General features: G+C 49.6%; 1 protein-coding gene across 1 annotated transcript in view; it reads right to left on the reverse strand.

Annotated features, from left to right (window-relative positions):
* The window catches only part of LOC138262395 (vomeronasal type-2 receptor 26-like), a 50,546-nt gene that overhangs the window by 12,239 nt on the left and 15,298 nt on the right, over positions 1-23,009 (reverse strand). Inside the window, exon 2 of the mRNA XM_069212297.1 lies at positions 999-1,122. Coding sequence (XP_069068398.1) covers positions 999-1,122 — 124 coding nt within the window. The remainder of the gene's footprint in view (positions 1-998; positions 1,123-23,009) is intronic.

Here is a 23,009-nt window from a genome sequence, read left to right on the forward strand (position 1 = left end):
GCAGTGGCCCCCTGACAGGGCCCCATGGAGCTTTTCTGAAAAGCACAACGGGTGCAACTGCACCCGTCGCACAGCCACAACACCACCAGCTCCATTTGGAGCCGGCTCCTGTGTTGCGGCCGAGATGCCCGCTGGGCCGGCGGACGGAAACCAGGTTTCCGCCCGCCGGCCCAGCGGGGATCTCCAAATGGCCACAGCAGGAGTGTGGCTGCATTGGCGGCTACCCGGCGGTCCGATCTTGGCAGGCGGCTGATGCCGCCCGCCAAGGTCGTAATGACCCCATATATATTGTAATGGTATTTATAGCCTTGTTTCTCTCCAATCACCTCACAATACCTTTTTGGAATATGTGAGGACTTTCTTGGGAGGCCTCAGACAAAAGAGGTCGCTTACCACCGCAAATTTTAAAAGATGACCCCTTTCGTACTCAAATCTCAGGGCAGTGAGGGCACAGCAGTCCAACACTCCTTCAGGGAGGGAATGTGAGTCGGAAACACAGAACTCAGTAACTCATTTAATAACACAAATATATCGTGCAATAAGTGATTTTACTTATAAAAAATTGATTAGTATTTTAATGCACACAAAGCTGAATACCGCACATAGAATCACATATGCACATATGCAATAAGCAGTTGGCAAAACAATATTTGAAATAGTATACAGATTCTTTGGTGACCCTAAAGATTTGCGAAATACCTAGTGAGAAATTCCTGGTCCTAAAATGAAAACCCACTATAGCCCTGCCTAGAAGTATTGCAAAAACCTGGCCCCTTCTTGATCAACATAGTCTTTAAATAAATAAATTAATAAAAAACGAATATGGAATCTTTTCCAAGTTTTACATCATTATTGATCTATGTATTATCGTTGATGCATACAGTGGTACGAGCCAGTGAACCCTTATTTAATGCCAGAACCCCCAAAATGGTAAATCATATCATAAACATTTTCAAAAGACATAGATCGGGCTCTTAGTTTGTGTGAAATGTGCATACCTGTTTGATTTGAAATTTCCCCTTCTCCACACGGGGTGCACGAGTAACAACATATTTGTTTCTGTGGTTCAGGGATTTTTCTGAATCCGGGCAAGCAGCTTGGATTGCAAACTGAGATAGGAGTCTGCGAGGTGAAATGTAAGACATTTCAAGAAGAGTAACACATTAAGGTGGTTTCATGATACGTTCCAGAGTCTCACCAATACGTTGAGCAAAAAGCAGGCTGATGTATTTATTTAATGATTTCCTTTGTTGTCATATTGCAAACATACATGATAATTGTGGCCAAATAGAATATGAAAACACCAAGTCAGGTTAAATACGTTCATCATGGAAAACTAAAACTATCAACGTCAAGCAGAGGAATAACTAAGTTTATCGATCTGCGACAGGCAATAAAATGGAACGTTTATAGAAAAACAGGAAACAAACAATATTGAAAAATAGCAAACTAAACGTATTGCACCTAATATTACAATCGCTTTTGAGAACATAGCCTAAAAAGTCCTCCTAAACATTGTGTCACGATCCTTTCACTTATGTAACACTCCTCCAAAGACATAAGATGTCGATCTCCTAGGTCGAAAGGCCATATCCAATTTAGTCTTGCAGTTATTTGATGCTCTTCCAAACTATGAAAGTGTGCACGGGTCAAAGCTTCTAACCTAGAAGTAGATCCATAACATGAGTGATATCATTAAAAACAACTGCCAATTGCTTTGTTACAGTATTAAAGAAAACCACAACAAACAAGGTAAATCTTAACAAAGAACACTACAACAAACAAGGTAAATCTTAACAAAAATACCCCCCCCCCACTCCAGAAGGTCTCACCACTGCAAATGATGCCAACACATGAAGAAAGACTGTCTGATCCTCTTCATACCAATTGAATCTATATGCAGAAAAGTGTTTTGGATTTTTTTTTTTTTTACTGTGAATACTGGTATTTCAATAGCTGGCGAGTTAGGGCCTGATATGCAAAAAAATGCCATATTTAAGACTTCGATTAGTCAGTTATAAATTGTGCAAAGGTCACATTTTGGGGGCTAAGCCTTCAGGAAAATTCCCCAACTTATACCTGAATCAGAACTGCATCATAGGCATTCAAATGGCCACTGGGCAGCCGGCTAGATTAAACTCTTCTGTCAGTCAACTGTAAGTGTGCATTACAATGTTAAGCACAGACTCTTTTTGTTTGTATCTGGAATTTAGACATTTTTCAGGACTGGCACTGGAATGAGGTCCACAAATTATATAGCCGATATTTCCAATTCACAGCCTGTTTCAACCAAAGTTCAACATTTGGAAGGGGATGAGATAATGGAGGCACTGGTTTGGAAATTATGCCAACAACAGCCAGTGATCGCTTCAATTCCATAATCTTGATTGGACAATGGGACAAAAAATACTTATTAGCATCTTGCAAACAAACTTGTATTAAGAATCAGAGCAAGAACGAGTATGCCATCAGATTACCTATCGCCTGGCTGGGTATTGACGTGCCTGATTCTACCAGATAACAGACTCAAAGCGAGAACACCGAGGAAAGGAAGCTGTCACCTGTGAGCTACCACTTAGTGCCTCTATCCTACCGCTAGTGCTATTCATTTCATTTAGCAGTGTTCTTTAAAAGACAACATTTGTGCGTCCATGAACACTGACTGTGTGCAGGCCTCTCTGGAATGCTGTGGACAGGATGAGAATGCTTACTATGAGTTCTGTCCAACTTTTCGTAATTTGCCTTCAGTGTCCTCGTATGTTCAAAATTACTTCCAATGGTAGCTGTAGGAAGTTGGCTCTGTATATACTATCTCAAAGTGAGAGATAGTGTGCACAGAGTCCAAGGGTTCCCCTTAGAGGTAAGATAGTGGCAAAATTAGATAATTCTAATGCTCTATTTTGTGGTAGTGTGGTCGAGCAGTAGGCTTATCAGAGGGTAGTGTTAAGCATTTGTTGTACACACACAGGCAATAAACGAGGAACACACACTCGAAGACTTAACTCCAGGACAATAGTTTTTATATATAAAATATCTTTCCTTCATTTATTTTTAGAACCAAAAGTTCAGGATTTGAAGTATACACATAAAATGCAGGGTACTCCACACAGGTAAGTTAGGAACTTTGAATTAGAGCAATACCATACACAGTTTTAGTTAAAATGTCAATAAGCTATTTTTAAAGTGGACACAGTGCAAAAATCAACAGTTCCTGGGGGAGCTAAGTAATAGTTAATTTGTTAGGTAAGTAAGGCACTTACAAGTCTAAGTTGCTGGGCATAGGCAGCCCACCGTTGGGAATTCAAGGCAACCCCAAAGTTACCACACCAGCAGCACAGAGCCGGTCAGGTGCAGAGGTCAAAGAGGAGCCCAAAACACATAGGTGCCTATGAAGAACAGGGGTGCTCTGGTTCCAGTCTGCCAGCAGGTAAGTACCCGCGTCCTCGGAGGGCAGACCAGGGGGGTTTGTAGAGCACTGGGGGCGACACAAGTAGGCATACAAAACACACCCTCAGCGGCACAGAGGCGGCCGGGTGCAGTGTGCAAAGCAGGCATCGGGTTTTGTATCACTCGAGGGCAGGGAACAGGGGGGCTTCTCGGGCCAACCACCGACTGGGCTAGGCAGAGGGTCATCTGAGGGTCACTCCTGCACTGAGGTACAGTTCCTTCTGGTCCTGGGGGCTGCGGGTGCAGTGCTTGGTCCAGATATCGGTTTCTTTGTTACAGGCAGTCGCGGTCAGGGGGTGCCTCTGAATTCTCTCTGCATGCGATGCTGTGGGAGTTCAGGGGGGTCGTCTCGGGCTACTCACGAGGTCGCAGTCACCTGGGAGTCCTCCCTGTGGTGTTGGTTCTTTGGAGCTCAAGCCGGGGGCTTCCGGTGCAGAGGGAGAAGTCTCACGCTTCCGGCGGAAAGAGTGAGGTCTTTAAAAGTTTCAAGAAAGTTGCAAAGTTGTTGCTGTTGGTGAACAGAGCCACTGTTCACTGGAGTTTCTTGGTCCTTTGGTTCAGGGCAGTCTGGAAGTGGCAGGCTGGAAGAAACTGGTCAGCCTAACACTAGAAGTCGGACTGGTATTCAGGGGGCATCTCTAAGATGCCCTCTGGGTGCATTTTACAAAAAATCTACACTGGCATCAGTGTGCATTTATTGTGCTGAGAAGTTTGATACCAAACTTCCCAGATTTCAGTGTAGCCATTATGGAACTATGGAGTTCATGTTTGACAAACTCCCAGACCATATACTCTTTATGTCTACCCTGCACTTACAATGTCTAAGGTTTTGCTTAGACACTGTATGGGCATACTGCTCATGCACATATGCCCTCACCTGTGGTATAGTGCACCCTGCCTTAGGGGTGTAAGGCCTGTTAGAGGGGGTGACTTACCTATGCCACAGGCAGTGTGAGGTTGGCATGGCACTGTGAGGGGAGTGCCATGTTGACTAAGTCATTTCCCCCCCACCAGCACACACAAGCTGTGAGGCAGTGTGCATGTGCTGAGTGAGGGGTCCCCAGGGTGGCATAAGAACCTGGAAAGGCCATCAGCATTGGCATGGGCAGTCCCAGGTCTTTTACAACCATTCTAGTGGTAGTAGACAGCCTTACCAACTATGCTCACTTCTTTGCCTGTAAAGGGCCTCCAACTTCCGACACCTTAGCGACTATCATCTTAGAAAATATAGTTTGTGTTCACGGACTTCCAAGAGTTATATTCTCTGATAGAGGGACACAATTTTATGCACGTTTTTGGCAACAATGGTGCAAAGCTTTATGAATTGATTCAACTTTATCTACTAGTTATCATCCACAAACGGATGGTCAAGCAGAGAGACTAACCCAACCTCTGAAACAATATTTACGATGTTACGCAACAAAGTCTCCTAAAACCTGGCTGGATCTTTTGTGGCTTGCAGAACTGGCTTATAATAACTCTCACCACTCTTCAATAAACTCAACTCCTTTCTATGGTCTATATGGGCGTCATCCGCACATTTTGCCAGTTATGTTACCTGCCTCTACTCAAACCACTCCAGCAGTTATGGACATGCTAACATACATGAAAAAGGTACATTCACAATTGCAAACAAATCTTCATCAAGCAAAGAAAAAATATAAAATGCAATATGTCAAAAAACACCAGCCTAGTCCTCACTATACAAACAAAGATAGAGTTTGGTTATCCACGAAAAACGTTGTATTCAAAACTAAAAATATGTTTCATCCAAAATTCATAGGGCCCTATGAAGTACTACGACAAGTAAACGCAGTAACATATAAGCTAAAATTACCATCGTCTTTGAAAAGTCATCCAGTGTTTCACACTTCGCATCTTAAACCTGCTTGGCCCTCAAGCTCCTCTGTTAGTCCAAGGTCATTGGGAGTATGAGGTGCGATCTATTTTAGACTCTAAATATAGGGTGCCTTCCCTTTGGTACTTGGTGTCCTGGAAAGGGTACGGACCAGAAAATGACTCTTGGGAACCTGCAAGAAATGTTCATGCACCACGCTTGGTGCGACAATTTCACCTCCTCCATCCTGGTAAACCGGGACCTGGACCGCGCCTGGGAGAGGGATGTGATATCAGGAATAAGGCCATGCGCTGTCCAGGTCCCGCCCGAAACTCCGCTGTGCGGCTCTGCGGCGCTTTATGTGCACCACTTGTCATCCCCTCATGTTCTAAAAGTGGTCATCAGCGTCGTCTGCCCTGTGGCAAAGCTCATAGAGCTGCAGGTTCAGGACATTGGTGGACAAGATGCACTTATCAGTGCTATTCCATGAAAGGACTACAATTCCCATGTTTTTAGAAGCAGCAGCCATCTTGGGGTGTGGCAGGCCTATAAAGCCCAGCCACACCCAAGTTTATTATTGTTCGATGATGATCATAGTCCAAAGCTCTTGCCATTTCTTGGTTCTGAAGTTGTAGTTTATTCTTGTTCCATGATTCAAAGAAGGGCTTTGCCCTCATTTCAAAAGGGGTCCCCATCTGATATCGGAGCTGCATTTAGTCAAGAGTCTATTGATGAGTTATATTTCTATAAATGAGTAAGTGCATATTTGTTCTAACCTTTTCTTTTCAGATCTCTCTCCCTGCTGTTCCCTACCCTAATTCCCTTCCCCCGACTGGCTTCATCGTAACTCTGTGCTATAATAGCTTTCTGAGTTGGTGATGCCGGAAGGTGGGCCTTTTGTTCAGAAATGTGCAGATCCAGAGGAAAGGACACTGTGACACAGTCAAGCCAAGGAATGCCCTGACTTGAGTCTGGTTTTTTGGAGCTACCCAGTCCAGAATAGTCTGGATCTTGGGTTGGAGAGGCTGAACTTGGCCTCCACCTACAAGGTGTCCCAAGTAAACCACAGTACCCTGCCCTATCTGACATTTAAATGCCTTGATAGAGAGGCCTGCTGATTACAGGGCCTGCAAAACCTTCTTCAGGTGGACCAGGTGATCCTGCCAGTAAGAGCGAAAGACAGCAATATCATCAAGATAAGGTGCACTAAAGGACTCCAAGCCAGGAAGGACTTAATTCACCAACCTTTGGAAGGCGGCAGGGACATTTTTTAAGCAGAAGGGCTTCACAGTAAACTGGTAGTACCCATCAGGTGTAGAGAATGCTGTTTTCTCTTTTGTTCCAGGAGCCATTTTTATTTGCCAGTACCCTGCTGTCAAGTCAAAGGTACTCAAGTATTTGGCAGCACCTAATTTATCTATGAGCTCATCTGCTCTTAGGATGGGGTGAGCATCTGTCTTGGTGACAGAGTTAAGCCTTCTGTAGTCCACACAAAACCTCATCTCTCTCTCTTACCATCTTTTGTGTGAGGTTTAGGGACCAAGACCACTGGGCTAGCCCAGGGAACGTCAGAATGCTCAATCACTCCCAACTCCAGCATATTGTGGACTTCCACTTTGATGCTTTCTTTAACTTGGTCAGACTGTCTAAATATTTTGTGTTTGACAGGCACACTGTCTCCGGTGTCCACATCATGGGTGCACAGGTGTGTCTGACCAGGGGTTAAGGAAAGGAGATCAGCAAACTGCTGGAAGACTTGCCTGCAGTCAGCCTGCTGTTGGCCAGAGAGGGTGTCTGAATAGATCACTCCATCTACTGAGCCATCTTTAGGGTCAGTGGAGAGGAGATCAGGGAGAGGTTCACTCTCAGCTTCCTGGTCCTCACCTGTAACCATTAACATGTTTACATCTGCGCTATCATGAAAGAGTTTGAGGCGGTTCACATGGATCACCGTCTTGAGGGTCCTCCTAGTGCCTAGGTCCACCAGGTAGGTGACCTGACAATTTTTCTCAAGAACTGGGTAAGGGCCACTTCATCTGTCCTAAAGTGCCCTTGGAGCCACAGGCCCCAGAACCAAGACTTCCTGCCCTGGCTGAAACTCAACCATAGCAGCCTTTTGGTCATACCACATCTTCTGGAGCTGTTGGCTGGCCTCAAGGTTTTTGCTTGCCTTTTCCATTTACTCTGCCATCCTTGAACGTAGGCCTAGTACATAGTCTACAACATCTTGTTTAGGCTCATGAAGAGGTCTCTCCCAGCCTTCTTTTACAAGTGCTAGTGGTCCCCTAACAGGATGGCCAAACAAAAGTTTGAAGGGTGAAAACTCTACTCCCTTCTGTGGCACCTCCCTGTAGGCAAAAAGCAGACATGGCAAGAGGACATCCCATCTCCTTTTGAGTTTTTCAGGGAGCCCCATGATCATGCCCTTCAATGTCTTGTTACATCTCTCAAAAGGCCATTGGTTTGTGGATGGTATGGTGTGGTGAATTTGTAAGTCACCCCACACTCATTCCACATATGTTTCAGGTAAGCTGACATGAAGTTGGCACCTCTGTCAGAAACTACCTCCTTAGGAAATGCCAATGAGTGCTTTGCCTACTGCAGGGGCAGTAGTGGACCTAAGGGGAATTGCTTCAGGGTACCTAGTAGCATGATCCACTACTACTAGGGTATACTGGTTCCCTGAGGCTGTGGGAGGTTCAAGTGGACCCACCATGTCCACTCCCACTCTTTCAAAGGGGACCCCCACCACTGGAAGTGGAATGAGGGGGGCCTTTGGATGGCCACCTGTCTTACCACTGGCTTGACACGTGACACAGGAGATGCAAAACTCCTTCACCTTCTGGGACATATTAGGCCAGTAGAAATAGTTGACTAATCTCTCCCATGTCTTGGTTTGTCCCAAATGCCCAGCAAAGGGAAAGTCATGGGCTAAGGTCAGAATGAACTCCCTAAACTCCTGAGCAACTACCACTCTCCTAGTGATACCAGGTTTGGGATCTCTTGCCTCAGTGTAAAGGAGTCCATCTTCCCAATAGACCCTGTGAGTTCCACTGACATTTCCTTTTTCTTGCTCAGCTGTTTGCTGTCTTAGGCCTTCAAAAGAGGGACAAGTTTCTTGCCCCTTACACAGCTGTTCCCTTGAGGGTCCCCCTGGGCCCAAGAGCTCAACCTGGTAAGGCTCCAACTCCATGGACTCAGTTCCCTCAGGGGATAGAACATCTTCCTGGGAAGAGAGGTTCTGTTTCTTGTGCTGTGATGAAGCTGGTTCCCCAGCCTTCTTTCCTTTTCTCTTGGAAGGTTGGGTCATTATTCCAGACTCCAACAACACTTCTTTTTCAGCCTGAGCCCTGCACTGTGCCCTTGTCTTGACACACACCAGTTCAGGGATACCCATCATGGCTACATGGGTCATGAGTTCTACCTCAGCCCCTGCTGAGGACTCCATAGCATTTCCTAGCAGACATTCTACTGGTATTGCAGGAGAGACTACCACCTGTTTCAGGCCAGTGACCTCTCCCCTTTCTAAAGTTACCATTGACATGGGATGGACTTTAGTCTGATTGTCAGCATTTGTGACTGGATATGTCTGTCCAGCCAGGTACTGTCCTGGGGAAGCCAGTTTGTCTATCACCTTAGTGACACTGGCCCCTGTATCCCTCGGGGCTTCTACTCTAGTCCCATTGATTAAGAGCTGCTGGCTGTATTTTTGCATATTAGGCGGCCAGGCAGCAAGTGTGGCTAGGTCCACCCCTCCCTCAGGGACTAATGTAGCTTAAGTGTGAACCCTGATTTGCTCTAGGCACACTGTTGATCCCACCTGGAGACTGGCTATTCCAGTGCTAACTGGAATAGTATTTGTTGTGGGACTTTTCTTGGGACAGGCCTTGTCTCCAGTTTGGTGTCCATGCTGAGTATAGATGCGAAACCAGGCCTTCTTGGGTTCAAATGTTTTACCCTTACACCCATTTGAGGACTGTGAAGAGTTTCTGGGCCCACCCTCCTGAGCAGGTTTTTGGGGCCCTGTAGAAGACTCTTTACCTTTTTCCCTTGGATGTCTCAACACCCTTCCCCAGGGGAGGCTTTGTGACCCCTTTCTTTTGGTCACCCCCTGTGGAAGTCTTGGTCACCCTAGTCTTGACCCAATGGTCTGCCTTCTTTCCCAATTCTTGGGTGAAATTGGACCTAGGTCTGCCAGATGCTGATGCAGTTTGTCATTGAAACAATTACTTAACAGATGTTCTTTCATAAACAAGCTATGCAGCCCATCATAATCATTTACACCACTGCCAGTACTCCAACCATCTAGTGTTTTGCCTGAGAAGTCAACAAAATCAACCCAGGTCTGGCTTGAGGATTTTTGAGCCCCCCTGAAACTAATCCCGTACTCCTCAGTTGAGAATCCAAAACCCTCAATCAGGGTAGCCTTCATGAGGTCATAGGATTCTGCATCTTTACCAGAGAGTGTGAGGAGTCTATCCCTATACTTTCCAGTGAACATTTCCCAAAGGAGAGCACCCCAGTGAGATCTGTTTACTTTTCTGGTTGCACAAGCCCTCTCAAAAGCTGTGAACCATTTGGTGATGTCATCACCATCTTCATATTTTGCTACAATCCCTTTGGGGATTTTTAGGATGTCAGTATCTTCTCTGACCCTAGTTATGTTGCTGTCACCATAGATGGGATCTAAACCCATCTCTTTTCTTTCCCTCTCTACGGCTAGGAGCTGTCTCTCTAAAGCCAATCTTCTGGCCATCCTGGCTAACAGGAGGTCATCTTCATTGAGGCTGCCCTCAATGCTTCCAGAGTTACTGGTCTCCCCTGTGGAAGAACCAGTTTCTTTGACTATTATTTGTGGAGACAGGGTTTGAAGGACCCTGTTCTCCCTAGTTAGGACAAGAGGGAGAGAATCATCCTCCTGGTCACTAACTTCCCCATCTGCAGGATTATCCTCAGAGGGGTGGTCCTTTGCAAACTCTGCCAAAAGCTCCTGGAGCTTTACTTTGGTAGGGTTGGACCCAGTCTTTATATTGTTTAGCTTACAGAGAGTCCTTAACTCTGACATCCCTAGTTGCAGGTAAGGGGTGAGGTTGAGTTCCACCACCATCTCATCTGTGCTAGACATTATGGCCCTCATTACAACATTGGCGGCAAAAGCAGTTTAACGCCGTGCAGAAGACCGCCAACACACGACCGCGGCAGTGGAATTCCGCCACGGTCATTTTGACCCACTGCTTGGAATCCGCCAAAATTCAGACACCCACACAAGTCTGCCACACCAAAGGTCAGTGATAAACTGGTGAAAACAAAACCTTCACCGCCACGCCAACAGAAATACGTCCACACTATCACGACACACGAATCCACGCGGCGGTCTTTCAACCTCGGTATTCCATTGGCGGTACACACCGCCGCGCTCAACGTACACACACTCTTACAAAACACAGACACATTGGGCAAATCGAAATACACACACCTGATACACATACACACACCACTCCCACACACCCATTACAATATAAAACACCCACCCACATCACCCACAAACCCCTATGACAAAATTACAGAGAGAAGGCCAGAGAGAGACACTACAAACAACTACCAAGCATCCACATGCACACAATACCATCACCCACATAACTTCCACACACCTCACACAACACACCACTAAATATCACCCCACTTATCACTACACACCCCACCCCACACACCACCCCATGGCACGGCAAAGACACCCCAGGTTCTCTGAGGAAGAGCTCAGGGTCATGGTGGAGGAAATCGTCCGGGTAGAGCCACAGGTCTTCGCATCACAGGTGCAGCACACCTCCATAGCTAGGAAGATGGAGCTATGGTGCAGAATAGTGGACAGGGTCAACGCAGTGGGACAGCACCCAAAAAATATGGATGACATCAGGAAGAGATGGAATGACCTACAGGGAAGGTGCGTTCCGTGGTCTCTAGACACCACCTTGCAGTACAGAGGACTGGCGGCGGACCCCCACCTCCTCCCCAACAACTAACAACATGGGAGGAGCAAGTCTTGGCAATTCTGCATCCTGAGGGCCTCGCAGGAGTAGATGGAGGAATGGACTCTGGTAAGTCAAATCTTAACTATTACATCCCCCACCCTACTTGCATGCTATCACATACCCCCAGCATCACCCTCACCCCCATCACTCCAACTCCTCACAAATGTCCCAACATCAAAAACCACACATCCTAACACCAAGCCCTGCATGCAACAACAAAGCATGGACACCCATCACCAAAGCATGGCCACTGCACATACACATACATCCCCCTAAACCACCATCACACAAGGACCCACACAGGAATGGAAGCACTGGGGTACACGGTCACCCACCCATTGCACACCATGGCACACACAGATGTAATAAACATCCTTTTATACCCCTGCAGGACCCATTACCCAACGTCACCGGACAGGAGGGTCCACACATGTCCACAACACCAACAGAAGAGGCCCATAGTGATGACAACAGCTCTGTCCAACTGGATCTAGATGGCCAGCCCGGCCCATCTGGGACCTTGGTACAGTTGGTTCCCCTCACACAGTCACAGGCCACCACAGAGCTTTGCCCCCTCTGGAAACACCAGCACAGCACCCACCCAGTGGGCCCATACCTCTGTCCCCAGGACACGTCAATCAGCAGTGTGTCCACCACTCCAGGGAACCCAGGCTAACCCACCACCCCAACAACAACAGGGACCTGGGGGCAGTGGCAGTGGGCACACGGTCCAGGGGACGGAGGCCCAGGAACACAGGGGAACTGGAAGGGCTGCTGTGCGACTGGGGGAGGACAGGCCAAGGGAACCCACTCTCCACGAGGCCCTCTCCAACATCATGCGAGCCTACCACCATTCCCAGGAGATGATGGCAACGGTACTGGCCAAGTTTCAGGAGACCCAGCGCCTGCAGGAGGAACAGTATATGGGCTTCAGGGAGGAACTCAGATCCATCAGTTCCACCCTGGGCACCCTCGTAGGGGTGCTGAAGGAAGTCCTCAACACCAGGAGGGACACTGTGGCACTACAAGGGGCCCCTGACACTAGCCTGGACGATGAACTGCCCACCACCTCCGCCGGCGCTAGTGGACAGGAGGCACCACCACAGGACCACAACACCAGCACCCCTACCCCTGCAGATGGAGAACCACCCGCAAGCGGTCCCTGAGATCCAGGACAAAGACAGAGAACAATGCCAAGACCCCCGCCAAGAAATGGGATCACCATGATTGTCATCCTTTTGTCCCACCTTGTCACCCTGTCCATCCTCAAACTGCCCCAGCTCCACTTCCTGTGCACATTTGGGCAATGCACCTGTGAGACTAATAGACTGGACTCTGCCTTGGACATTCCTCCACCATCACCCCTCACCATTTCACAACCCCCTCCAATATTGAGCACAGAAATAAACACCCTTAAAGTACAAAACAATCTGGAGTCTGTCTGTGATTTCGAAATAGTGTATTAGCAATTACAGTGACAAAATGCTCTTACAATTGTAATGTCAACATTCCTATGTCACACAGCTCTCGTCCATGAGGAAACAAAGCAGATGTCACACAGTGGGACCCACATCTGTGAAATCGTAAGGGAAAGTGAAAACTCAGTGACCATACACTGGGTGAAAAGGACAGACAGTAGAGAGGTAGTAGTGTTAAAGTACATGTAGTAGGCATGTTTGTATTCTTACCTGTGTGTCACTGGAAGTATTGCAGGATAACCGAGTTCCTGTTGTCGATGTCCTCTTCTTCTGCTTCCTCGTCTTCACTGTCCACAGGCTCCACAGCTGCCACAACACCACCATCTGGACCATTCTCCTACAGAAAAGGCACCTGTCGTCGCAAAGTTAAGTTGTGAAGCATACAGCAGGCCACGATGATCTGGCACACCTTCTTTGGTGAGTAGAATAGGGATCCACCTGTCATATGGAGGCCCCGGAACCTGGCATTCAGGAGGCCGAAGGTCCGCTCTATAATCCTCCTAGTTCACCCATGGGCCTCATTGTAGCGTTCCTCTGCCCTTGTCCTGGGATTCCTCACTGGGGTCAGTAGCCATGACAGGTTGGGGTAACCAGAGTCACCTGCAACCTGCAAATGGCGAGGGCAACTGTTAGACACACACTAACCTGTAGGGATATTCCCAGACCCAGAAAACCATTCCCACTGACTTGCTTCCAGGTGCTCAACTAATAGCCACACACAGTGCCTCTGGAGTTGACCCATCACATAAGGGATGCTGCTATTCTTCAGGATGTAAGCGTCATGCACTGAGCCAGGGAATTTGGCATTAACATGGGAGATGTACTGGTCTGCCAAACACACCATCTGCACATTCATGGAATGACAACTCTTCCGGTTTCTGTACACCTGTTCACTTCTGCGGGGGGTACCAAAGCCACATGTATCCCATCAATGGCACCTATGATGTTGGGGATATGTCCCAGGGCATAGAAGTCACCTTCCACTGTAAGCAAATCCTCCACCTGAGGGAAAACGATGTAGCTCCGCATGTGTTTCAGCAGGGCAGACAACACTCTGGACAACACGTTGGAAAACATAGGCTGGGACATCCCTGATGCTATGGCCACTGTTGCTTGAAATTACCCACTTGCAAGGAAATGAAGTACTGACAGCACCTGCACTAGAGGGGGGATTCCTGTGGGATGGCGGATAGCTGACATCAGGTCTGGCTGTAGCTGGGCACACAGTTCCAGGATTGTGGCACAATCAAGCCTGTAGGTGATGATCACATGTCTTTCCTCCATTGTCAACAGGTCCAGCAGCGGTCTGTACACCGGAGGATGCCGCCATCTCCTCACATGTCCCAGCGGACGGTGCCTATGAAGGACAACAGCGAGCACAGAGTCAACCAAGTCAGAGGTACGTACCCACAGCTTACACAGAACACAAATCATAATCCGAAATTTGGCCTGTGTGAGTGTTGAGGCAAGGCCTAGGTATGTGTGACGCAGTTAAAAATTAAGCCATGTGGGCCCCTGAAATGGCTCTGCCTGACCTGTAAAGTGGGACAATGGGATGTGAGGTAACTGCGCTGGCGTTGTACACTGTCGTGGTAGGCGGTCGAAGACCGCAGCACAATTCTGCATTGGTTAACATTGGACCCTATGGGTCCCAGGAGCCAATGACAATGTGCGCCGGCGGTGATGGTACGCACCGCTGCGGACGTGACCGCCATTTTCTATCTGTTCAATCACTCGATATCTGATCTTCGACAGGAGAGGACCTACACTGCAAGTGCTGCTGTGACCTCGGTCTGGAAGAGACAATGGCTCGTGCGTCTGGGGAAAGGGCCCCTGCCTTCACATCGGAGGAGTTGGAGAAACTCGTGGATGGGGTCCTCCCCCAGTACACACTACTCTACGGTCCTCCAGACAAACAGGTAAGTACACTGGGAGCATGCTGTATGGGCTATGCCTGTGTGGAGTGGGGTGGATGAAAGATGGGGGGGGAGATTGAGGCGTGCATCAAACGACGGTGAGTGCATGTGCCACATGGCAAGGGTAGGGATGGTGACCAATGACTGTGACGGTGCAGTTGGTAATAACTTTTCTTTTCCCCCTGTACAATTCATGTAGGTCAGCACCCACCAGAAAAAGGATATTTGGCGTGTCATCGCCAAGGACGTCCGGACCCTGGGGGTCTACCACAGACGGAGCACCCACTGCCGTAAGAGATGGGAGGACATTCGCCGCTGGAGCAAGAAGACGGCAGAGGCCCTTCTGGGTATGGCCTCTCAACGTGGGAGGGGTGCCTGTCGCACCATGACCCCCCTGATTTTCAGGATCCTGGCAGTGGCGTACCCGGAGTTGGATGGGTGCTTGAGGGCATCACAGCAGCCACAAGAGGGTGAGTACAGTCACATTCTGCTGATTTTGCGCACAGTGGAGGTGTCTGGGTGGGGGAGGTGGGCTGTGGGTTTCCCTAGGCCAGGGCGAGTGTGCTAGTTAGGTCCTCTTGTTCTGCCAGACCCTGTGGCTCCCCACCCCACCTGTGTACAGTGCAAAGGACTCCTAGTCAGGCTCCTGTGACATCCATGTGTGCAGATGTCTGCCACAGCCTTGTAGGCCATGTCCCAGGGATTGAACAGTGGAGCCCAAGTGCGCGGCGTAGTGCAGGGGGCTTCTGTGTATGCCGTGTCCGCCAACGGTAGCGGTAATGCATGCACTCAACATGTCTTTCTTCTGTTGTTCCCCCCCTTTCTGTCGTCTCCCTGTTCTTGTGTGCATTAGCATCATCAGGCGGAGGAGCAGTGGCACTGGAGCAGGAGGGAAATGCATCCTACATGGCCCTGGAGGGCGAGACTACGGACTCGGAGTTCACCAGTGGGACGGAGGGCGATGGGAGCTCCACGGCGGGGACAGGAGCTGAGACCAGTGATACGGACTCGTCCTCTGATGGGAGCTTCCTTGTGGTGGCGGCAACATCTGTGCCCTCCGCATCTACATGTACAGCCACCACCCCCCCCACCAGCACCGCCCTCCCAGCAGCCCCTCCGCCTTTGCCCTGTGCCCGCTCACCCAGGAGGGTGGGCATCACCGTTGCCCCAGGCACCTAAGGCCCTACCCCAGTCACCCCTGCTGCCCTCAGTGAGGAGGCCATTGACCTCCTCAGGTCCCTCACTGTTGGGCAGTCTACCATTTTGAATGCCATCCAGGGTGTAGAAAGGCAGTTGCAACAAACAAATGCATTCCTGGAGGGCATTCATTCTGGTCAGGCGGCCCTCAGCGAGCTTTTCAGACTCTGTCCTCAGCACTGATGGCAGCTATTGTCCCTGTCTCTAGCCTCCCCCCTTCAACTTCCTCTACCCAGACCCAATCCCCTTTACCCCAGCCTATCCCAAGCACACCTTCAGACCAGCCCACCCAACAGCCATCCCCCTCACGACAGCCTCCAGCGCATGCACCTTCACCCAAAGTCACCAAGCAAACACCTCCTACAACCACAACCTCTTCCTCCACTCCCAAACCCCCTCCAGCTACCCATCCCAGTGTTCCCAAGAAACGTTTCCTGTCCAACCTTGACCTCTTTCCGTCACCTCCCCATCCCGTCAGTCTCCTAGGGCCCGACTCTCCAGGTCCCAACCTAGCACCTCAGCCACAACATCTCCGGGACTAGTGGTGCCTGTAGTCACCGGAATCTGGAGTGCACCGGGCAGCAGGGCAGCCAGTGTGGCACAGAGCCACAGCAAAGACAGTCCCCCACCTGTGAAGCATCAAAAGTTGGCCAGTGCCCAGCGGGAGAGGGGGAAGACTCCAGCCACCAAAGCCGCTCCCAGGGGTACAGGTGGGAGTGTGGAGTCAGGTGCGACACCATCCAAGGTGGGGAAGGGCCACAAGAAACTCAGCAAATCTGGGAAGAACAGCACGGCGGAGAAGACCACCATCATCCCCGCTGCCCAGGAGCCACCGCCATCATCCCCGCTGCCCACGAGGCCACCACCATCATCCCTGCTGCCCAGGAGGCCACCGCCAGCACCAGCCCTGCTGCCCAGGAGGCCACCGCCAGCACCAGCCCAGCTGCCCAGGAGGCCACCGCCAGCACCAGCCCAGCTGCCCAGGAGGCCACCGCCAGCACCAGCCCTTCTGCCCAGGAGGCCACCGCCAGCCCAGCTGCCCAGGACAGGACCGCCAGCCCTGCTGCCCAGGACAGGACCGCCAGCACCAGCCCCGCTGGGCCATAAAGGACCGCCAGCCCCAGCCCCGCTGGGCCAGACAGGACCACCGGCAGCTGAGTCACTGCTAAGGACCCCGCCACCACAAGCACCGCTGAAAAGGACACTGCCGCCACAAGCACCGCTGAACAGGACACTGCCACCACACAAGCACCGCTGAACAGGACACCGCCGCCACAAGCACCGCTGAACAGGACACTGCCGCCACAAGCACCGCTGGCAAGGACACCACCGTAACAAGCACTGGTGGCCCATGAGCACCAAGGGCACTGACGCTACTGAGTCCGTCACGAGCAGGATGAAGCACTCTGGGCATGAGGCCCCCTCCAGAACCAGTGGAGAGATACAGTCACTACCTCTGTCCTTGGCAGGATGAAGCACTCTGGGCACAAGGCCCCCTCCAGAACCAGTGGAGTAAGGCATCCACTACCTCTGTCCTTGGCAGAATGAAGCACTCTGGGCAATATGCCTCCTCCAGAACCAGTGGAGACTGTTATCCACTTGAGAGACTGTGGCTTTGCACTCCCCAGGATGGAACAGTGGGCAACCCACCCACTGTAGAGACTTGAGAGACTGTGGCTTTGCACTCCCCATGATGGAACAGTGGGCAACCCACCCACTGTAGAGACTTGAGAGACTGTGGTTTTGCACTCCCCAGGATAAAGCAGTGGGAAAACCACCCACTGTAGAGAGTTGAGAGACTGGGGCTTTGCACTCCCCAGGATGGAACAGTGGGCAATCCACCCACTGTAGAGACTTGAGAGACTGTGGCTTTGCACTCCCCAGGATTGAACAGTGGGTATGTGGCCCCCTCGTGGATTTGGCGTCATTCACTCAACCGGCTGAGGTGCCCACCCTTTCCCTTCCCCCTGAGGTGCCTGTTTTATTGCTATACGATGCCCCTGCAGTGTTTCTCTCCGTCATGTTCGGGGATTGAGTGTGGGCCTCGCCCATGCCGTGTAGGGCCAGTGTTCCACGGACTTCAATGGAGCACTACCTGGACTACTATTCTTGGTGTATATATTTGTTTATAGTGGATATATATTTTTGCGTACTGGATTTTAATATATTACAATGGCTACACTCATTTGCTTTTGACTTTGCATTCTTCCGGGGGGTTTAGGGAGTGTAACTGTAATGTATTGTGCTGTATTAGTGTGTGTGTTGTGGTGGGTGAGGGTGAGGGTGGGGGTGGGGGTGTTGCATGTGTGTGTCCCAGTTCTTTCCCTCGCCCCTCCCCTGTGTCGTAGGTGCAGTACTCACCGTGGTCTTCGCCGCCAGTTTCGTGCTCCTGGTAGAGGAGCAAGAAGATAAGGGCTGGCAGGATCTGGAGCTCGGGTTCCATGGCGTCTGGATTCCTCGTGGGATGTGTAGAGGTGAGCGTTTTCCCTTCGAAGTCCTGTTTCCGCCGTGTTTTTGTTCTCGGTGAATCCGCCCCGGAAAAGGTGGCGGATTGGTAGGTTGTGATACTGTGGGCGGTACATTGTCCTCCGCCTGTCTGTTGGTGGTGACCGCTGCGCTGTTTGTTTGTACCGCCGTGGCGGTCGGAGTGTTAAAGTGGCTGTCTTTGTTGGCAGTTTCCGCCACGGTCGTGATTCCATTTTTTTTTTCCGCCGGCCTGTTGGCGGTCTTACCGCCGTTTAACTCCGACCGCCAGGGTTGTAATGACCACCTATTTCTCTAAAAGTTGGGATAACTTTTAAAAAATCTAAAAACTACTTCTAGAACTTAAATCCAAACTTTTACACTTTTTTAGACTCTAAAGGAAATGCTAACAGGGACTTACACAAGGCCCTAACAGGACTTTTAAAAATTTAGAAAAATAGTTCAAATTGCAAAAATCAGTTTCTAATGACAATTTTGGGAATTTAGTTGTGTGATCAGGTATTGGCTGAGTAGTCCAGCAAATGCAGTCTTAGACACCACCGCTGATCCACCAATGTAGGAAGTTGGCTCTGTACATACTATCTCAAAGTGAGAGATAGCGTGCACAGAGTTCCCCCTAGAGGTAAGATAGTGGCAAAATTAGATAATTCTAGTGCTCTATTTTGTGGTAGTGTGGTCGAGCAGTAGGCTTATCAGAGGGTAGTGTTAAGCATTTGTTGTACGCACACAGGCAATAAATGAGGAACACACACTCAAAGACTTAACTCCAAGCCAATAGTTTTTATATAGAAAAATATATTTTCTTAATTTATTTTTAGAACCACAAGTTCAAAATTTGACGTAAATACATAAAATGCAAGTTACTCCACACAGGTAATTTAGAAACTTTGAATTAGAGCAATACCACACACAGTTTCAGTTAAAATGTCAATAAGCTAATTTAAAAGTGGACACAGTGCAAAAATCAACAGTTCCTGGGGGAGGTAAGTAATGGTTAGTTTGTCAGGTAAGTAAGGCACTTACAAGTCTAAGTTCCTGGGCATAGGCAGCCCACCATTGAGAGTTCAAGGAAACCCCAAAGTTACCACACCAGCAGCACAGGGCTGGTCAGGTGCAGAGGTCAAAGAGGAGCCCAAAACAAATAGGCGCCTTTGAAGAACAGGGGTGCTCCGGTTCCAGTCTGCCAGCAGGGCAGGCCAGGGATTTTTGTAGAGCACTTGGGGGGACACAAGTAAGCACAATAAACACACCTTCAGCGGCACAGGGACGGCCAGGTGCAGTGTGCAAAGCAGTCCTCGGGTTTTGTATTGGACTCAATGGAGGGACCCTGGGGACACTCGAGCGGTTCAGGCAGGGCATAGGGGGGCTTCTCTGGCCAGCCAACGACTGGGCTAGGCCGAGGGTAGCTGGAGGGTCACTCCTGCACTGAGGTTTGGTTCCTTCTGGTCCTGGGGGCTGCGGGTGCAGTCCTTGGTCCAGGCGTCAGGTTCCTTGTTACAGGCAGTCGCGGTCAGGGGGAGCCTCTGGATTCTCTCTGCATGCGTCGCTGTGGGGCTCCAGGGGGGCTGTCTCGAGCTACTCACGAGGTTGCAGTTACCTGGGAGTCCTCCCTGTGTTGTTGGTTCTCTGGAGCTCAAGCGTCCAGTGCAGAGGGTGAAGTCTCACGCTTCCGGAGGGAAGAGTGATATTTTTTAAAGTTGCAAGAAAGTTGCAAAGTTGTTGCTGTTGTTGAACAGAGCCGCCGTTCATGGGAGTTTCTTGGTCCTTTGGTTCAGGGCAGTCTTTTGAGGCTTCAGAGGTCACTGGTCCCAGTTGGATGCATCGATGTTGCAGTTTTATTCGAGTCAGGAGACAGGCCGGTAGGGCTGGGGACAAAGCAGTTGTCGTCTCCATATTCTCTGCTGGGCTTTCAGGTCAGCAGTCCTTCTTCTTGGTACAGGTTGCAGGAATCTGATTTCCTGGGTTCTGGGGTGCCTCTAAATACTAAATTTAGAGGTGTGTTTAGGTCTGGGGGGCAGTAGCCAATGGGTACTGTCCTGAAGGGCGGCTACACCCTCTTTGTGCCTCCTCCCTGAGGGGAGGGGGGCACATCCCTAATCCTATTGGGAGAATCCTCCAATCTCAAGATGGAGGATTTCTAAATGCAGGGGTCACCTCAGCTCAGGACACCTTAGGGGCTGTCCTGACTGGTGGGTGACTCCTTGTTTTTCTCATTATCTCCTCCAGCCTTGCCGTCAAAAGTGGAGGCAGTGGCTGGAGGGGTGGGCATCTCCACTAGCTGGAATGCCCTGGGTCGCTGTAACAAAAGGGGTAAGCCTTTGAGGCTCACCGCCAGATGTTACAGTTCCTGCAGGGGGAGGTGAGAAGCACCTCCACCCAGTACATGCTTTGTTCCTGGCCACAGAGTGACAAAGTCACTCTCCCCATGTGGCTAGCAGCTTGTCTGGTTGTGGCAGGCTGACAGAAACTGGTCAGGCTAGCACTAGGAGTCGGGCTGGTATTCAGGTGGCATCTCTAAGATGCCCTCTGGGTGCATTTTACAATACATCCCACACTGGCATCAGTGTGCATTTATTGTGCTGAGAAGTTTGATACCAAACTTCCCAGATTTCAGTGTAGCCATTATGGAACTGTGGATTTCATGTTTGACAAACTCCCAGACCATATACTCTTTATGGCTACCCTGCACTTACAATGTCTAAGGTTTTGCTTAGACACTGTAGGGACATACGGCTCATGCACATATGCCCTCATCTGTGGTATAGTGCACCCTCCCTTAGGGCTGTAAGGCTGGCTAGAGGGTGACTTACCTATGCTACAGGCAGTGTGAGGTTGGCATGCCACTCTGACTTAGTCATTTTCTCCCCACCAGCACACACAAGCTGTGAGGCAGTGTGCATGTGCTGAGTGAGGGGTCCCCAGGGTTGCATAAGACATGCTGCAGCCCTTAGAGACCTTCCCTGGCATCAGGGCCCTTGCTACCAGGGGTACCATTTACAAGGGACTTGCCTGAGTGCCCGGGCTGTGCCAATTGTGGAAGCAAAGGTAAACTTTAGGGAAAGAACACTGGTGCTGGGGCCTGGTTAGCAGGGTCCCAGAACACTTTCAATCATAACTGGCAGAAGCAAAAGGCAAAAAGTCAGGGGGTAACCATGCCAAGGAGCCCTTTCCTTACACACACACGCCCAAATGAAAGAGGATGAGACTAACCTTTCCCAAGAGAGTCTTCATTTTCTAAGTGGAAGAACCTAGAAAGGCCATCAGCTTTGGCACGGGCAGTCCCAGGTCTTTGTTCCACTACAAAGTCCATTCTTTGTAGGGATATGGACCAACTCAACAGTTTAGGGTTTTCTCCTTTCATTTGCCTTAACTATCTGAGATTCTGTGGTCAGTTTGAACTATAAAGCGAGTACCAAAAAAGTATGGTCTCAACTTCTTCAGGGACGAAACCACAACAAAGGCCTCCCTCTCAATGGCACTCCAACACAGCTCCCTGGGGAGTAACCTCCTGCTAATAAAAGCAACAGGCTGGTTGAGACCATCATCATTTGTTTGGGACAGGACTGCTCCTATCCCATGCTCAGAGGCATCTGCCTGCACAATGAACTGCTTAGAGTAATCTGGAGCTTTCAAAACCGGTGCTGTACACATAGCTTGCTTCAGGGTGTCAAAGGCTTTTTGACAGTCCACAGTCCGGTTCACTTTCTTGGGCATTTTCTTAGAGGTCAGTTCTGTGAGGGGTGTCACTATTGATCCATATCCCTTCACAAACCTCCTACAGTACCCAGTCTTGCCAAGGAATGCCCTGACTTGAGTCTGGGTTTTTGGAGCTACCCAGTCCAGAATAGTCTGGATCTTGGGTTGGAGTGGCTGAACTTGGCCTCCACCTACAATGTGTCCCAAGTAAACCACAGTACCCTGCCCTATCTGACATGTAAATGCCTTGATAGAGAGGCCTGCTGCTTGCAGGGTATGCAAAACCTTCTTCAGGTGGACCAGGTGATCCTGCCAGTTAGAGCCAAAGACAGCAATATCATCAAGATAAGGTGCACTAAAGGACCTTCCCTGGCATCAGGGCCCTTGGTACCAGGGGTTCCATTGACAAGGGACTTATCTGAGTGCCAGAGCTGTGTCAATTGTGGAAGCAAAGGTACAGTTTAGGGAAAGAGCACTGGTTGCTGCGGTCTGGTTAGCAGGGTCCCAGCACACTTTCAATCATAACTGGCATCAGCAAAAGGCAAAAAGTCAGGGGGTAAACATGCCAAGGAGGCATTTCCTTACAGTAGCGTTTTGTCATGGGTACCCCCTTATGCCAATAGTGACATACAACATGCCAGAACCAGAATGTCACTGACGCTGCCCATACCATGGGTGACCCCATAAGTCAGAAATGACATCCAGTAGGTCGGAACCAGAAATTCTGATTTTTTTTTTCACCAACCCTACACCTATCCAATATGCATGGTTGCCCTCTCTGAGGCCAGAAATTACCCTCCAATATGTCAGATATCAGCATTTTGCCTTAGGTGTTCACGAATGGCAAACCTTACTTTCAATGTGTCAGGGTCTTCAGTTTGCCATGGCTGTCCTCTCTTATGGATAGAATAATCCCAATATTATC

Source organism: Pleurodeles waltl, chromosome 10 (genome assembly GCF_031143425.1).
Source record: "Pleurodeles waltl isolate 20211129_DDA chromosome 10, aPleWal1.hap1.20221129, whole genome shotgun sequence".
NCBI lineage: Eukaryota > Metazoa > Chordata > Amphibia > Caudata > Salamandridae > Pleurodeles > Pleurodeles waltl.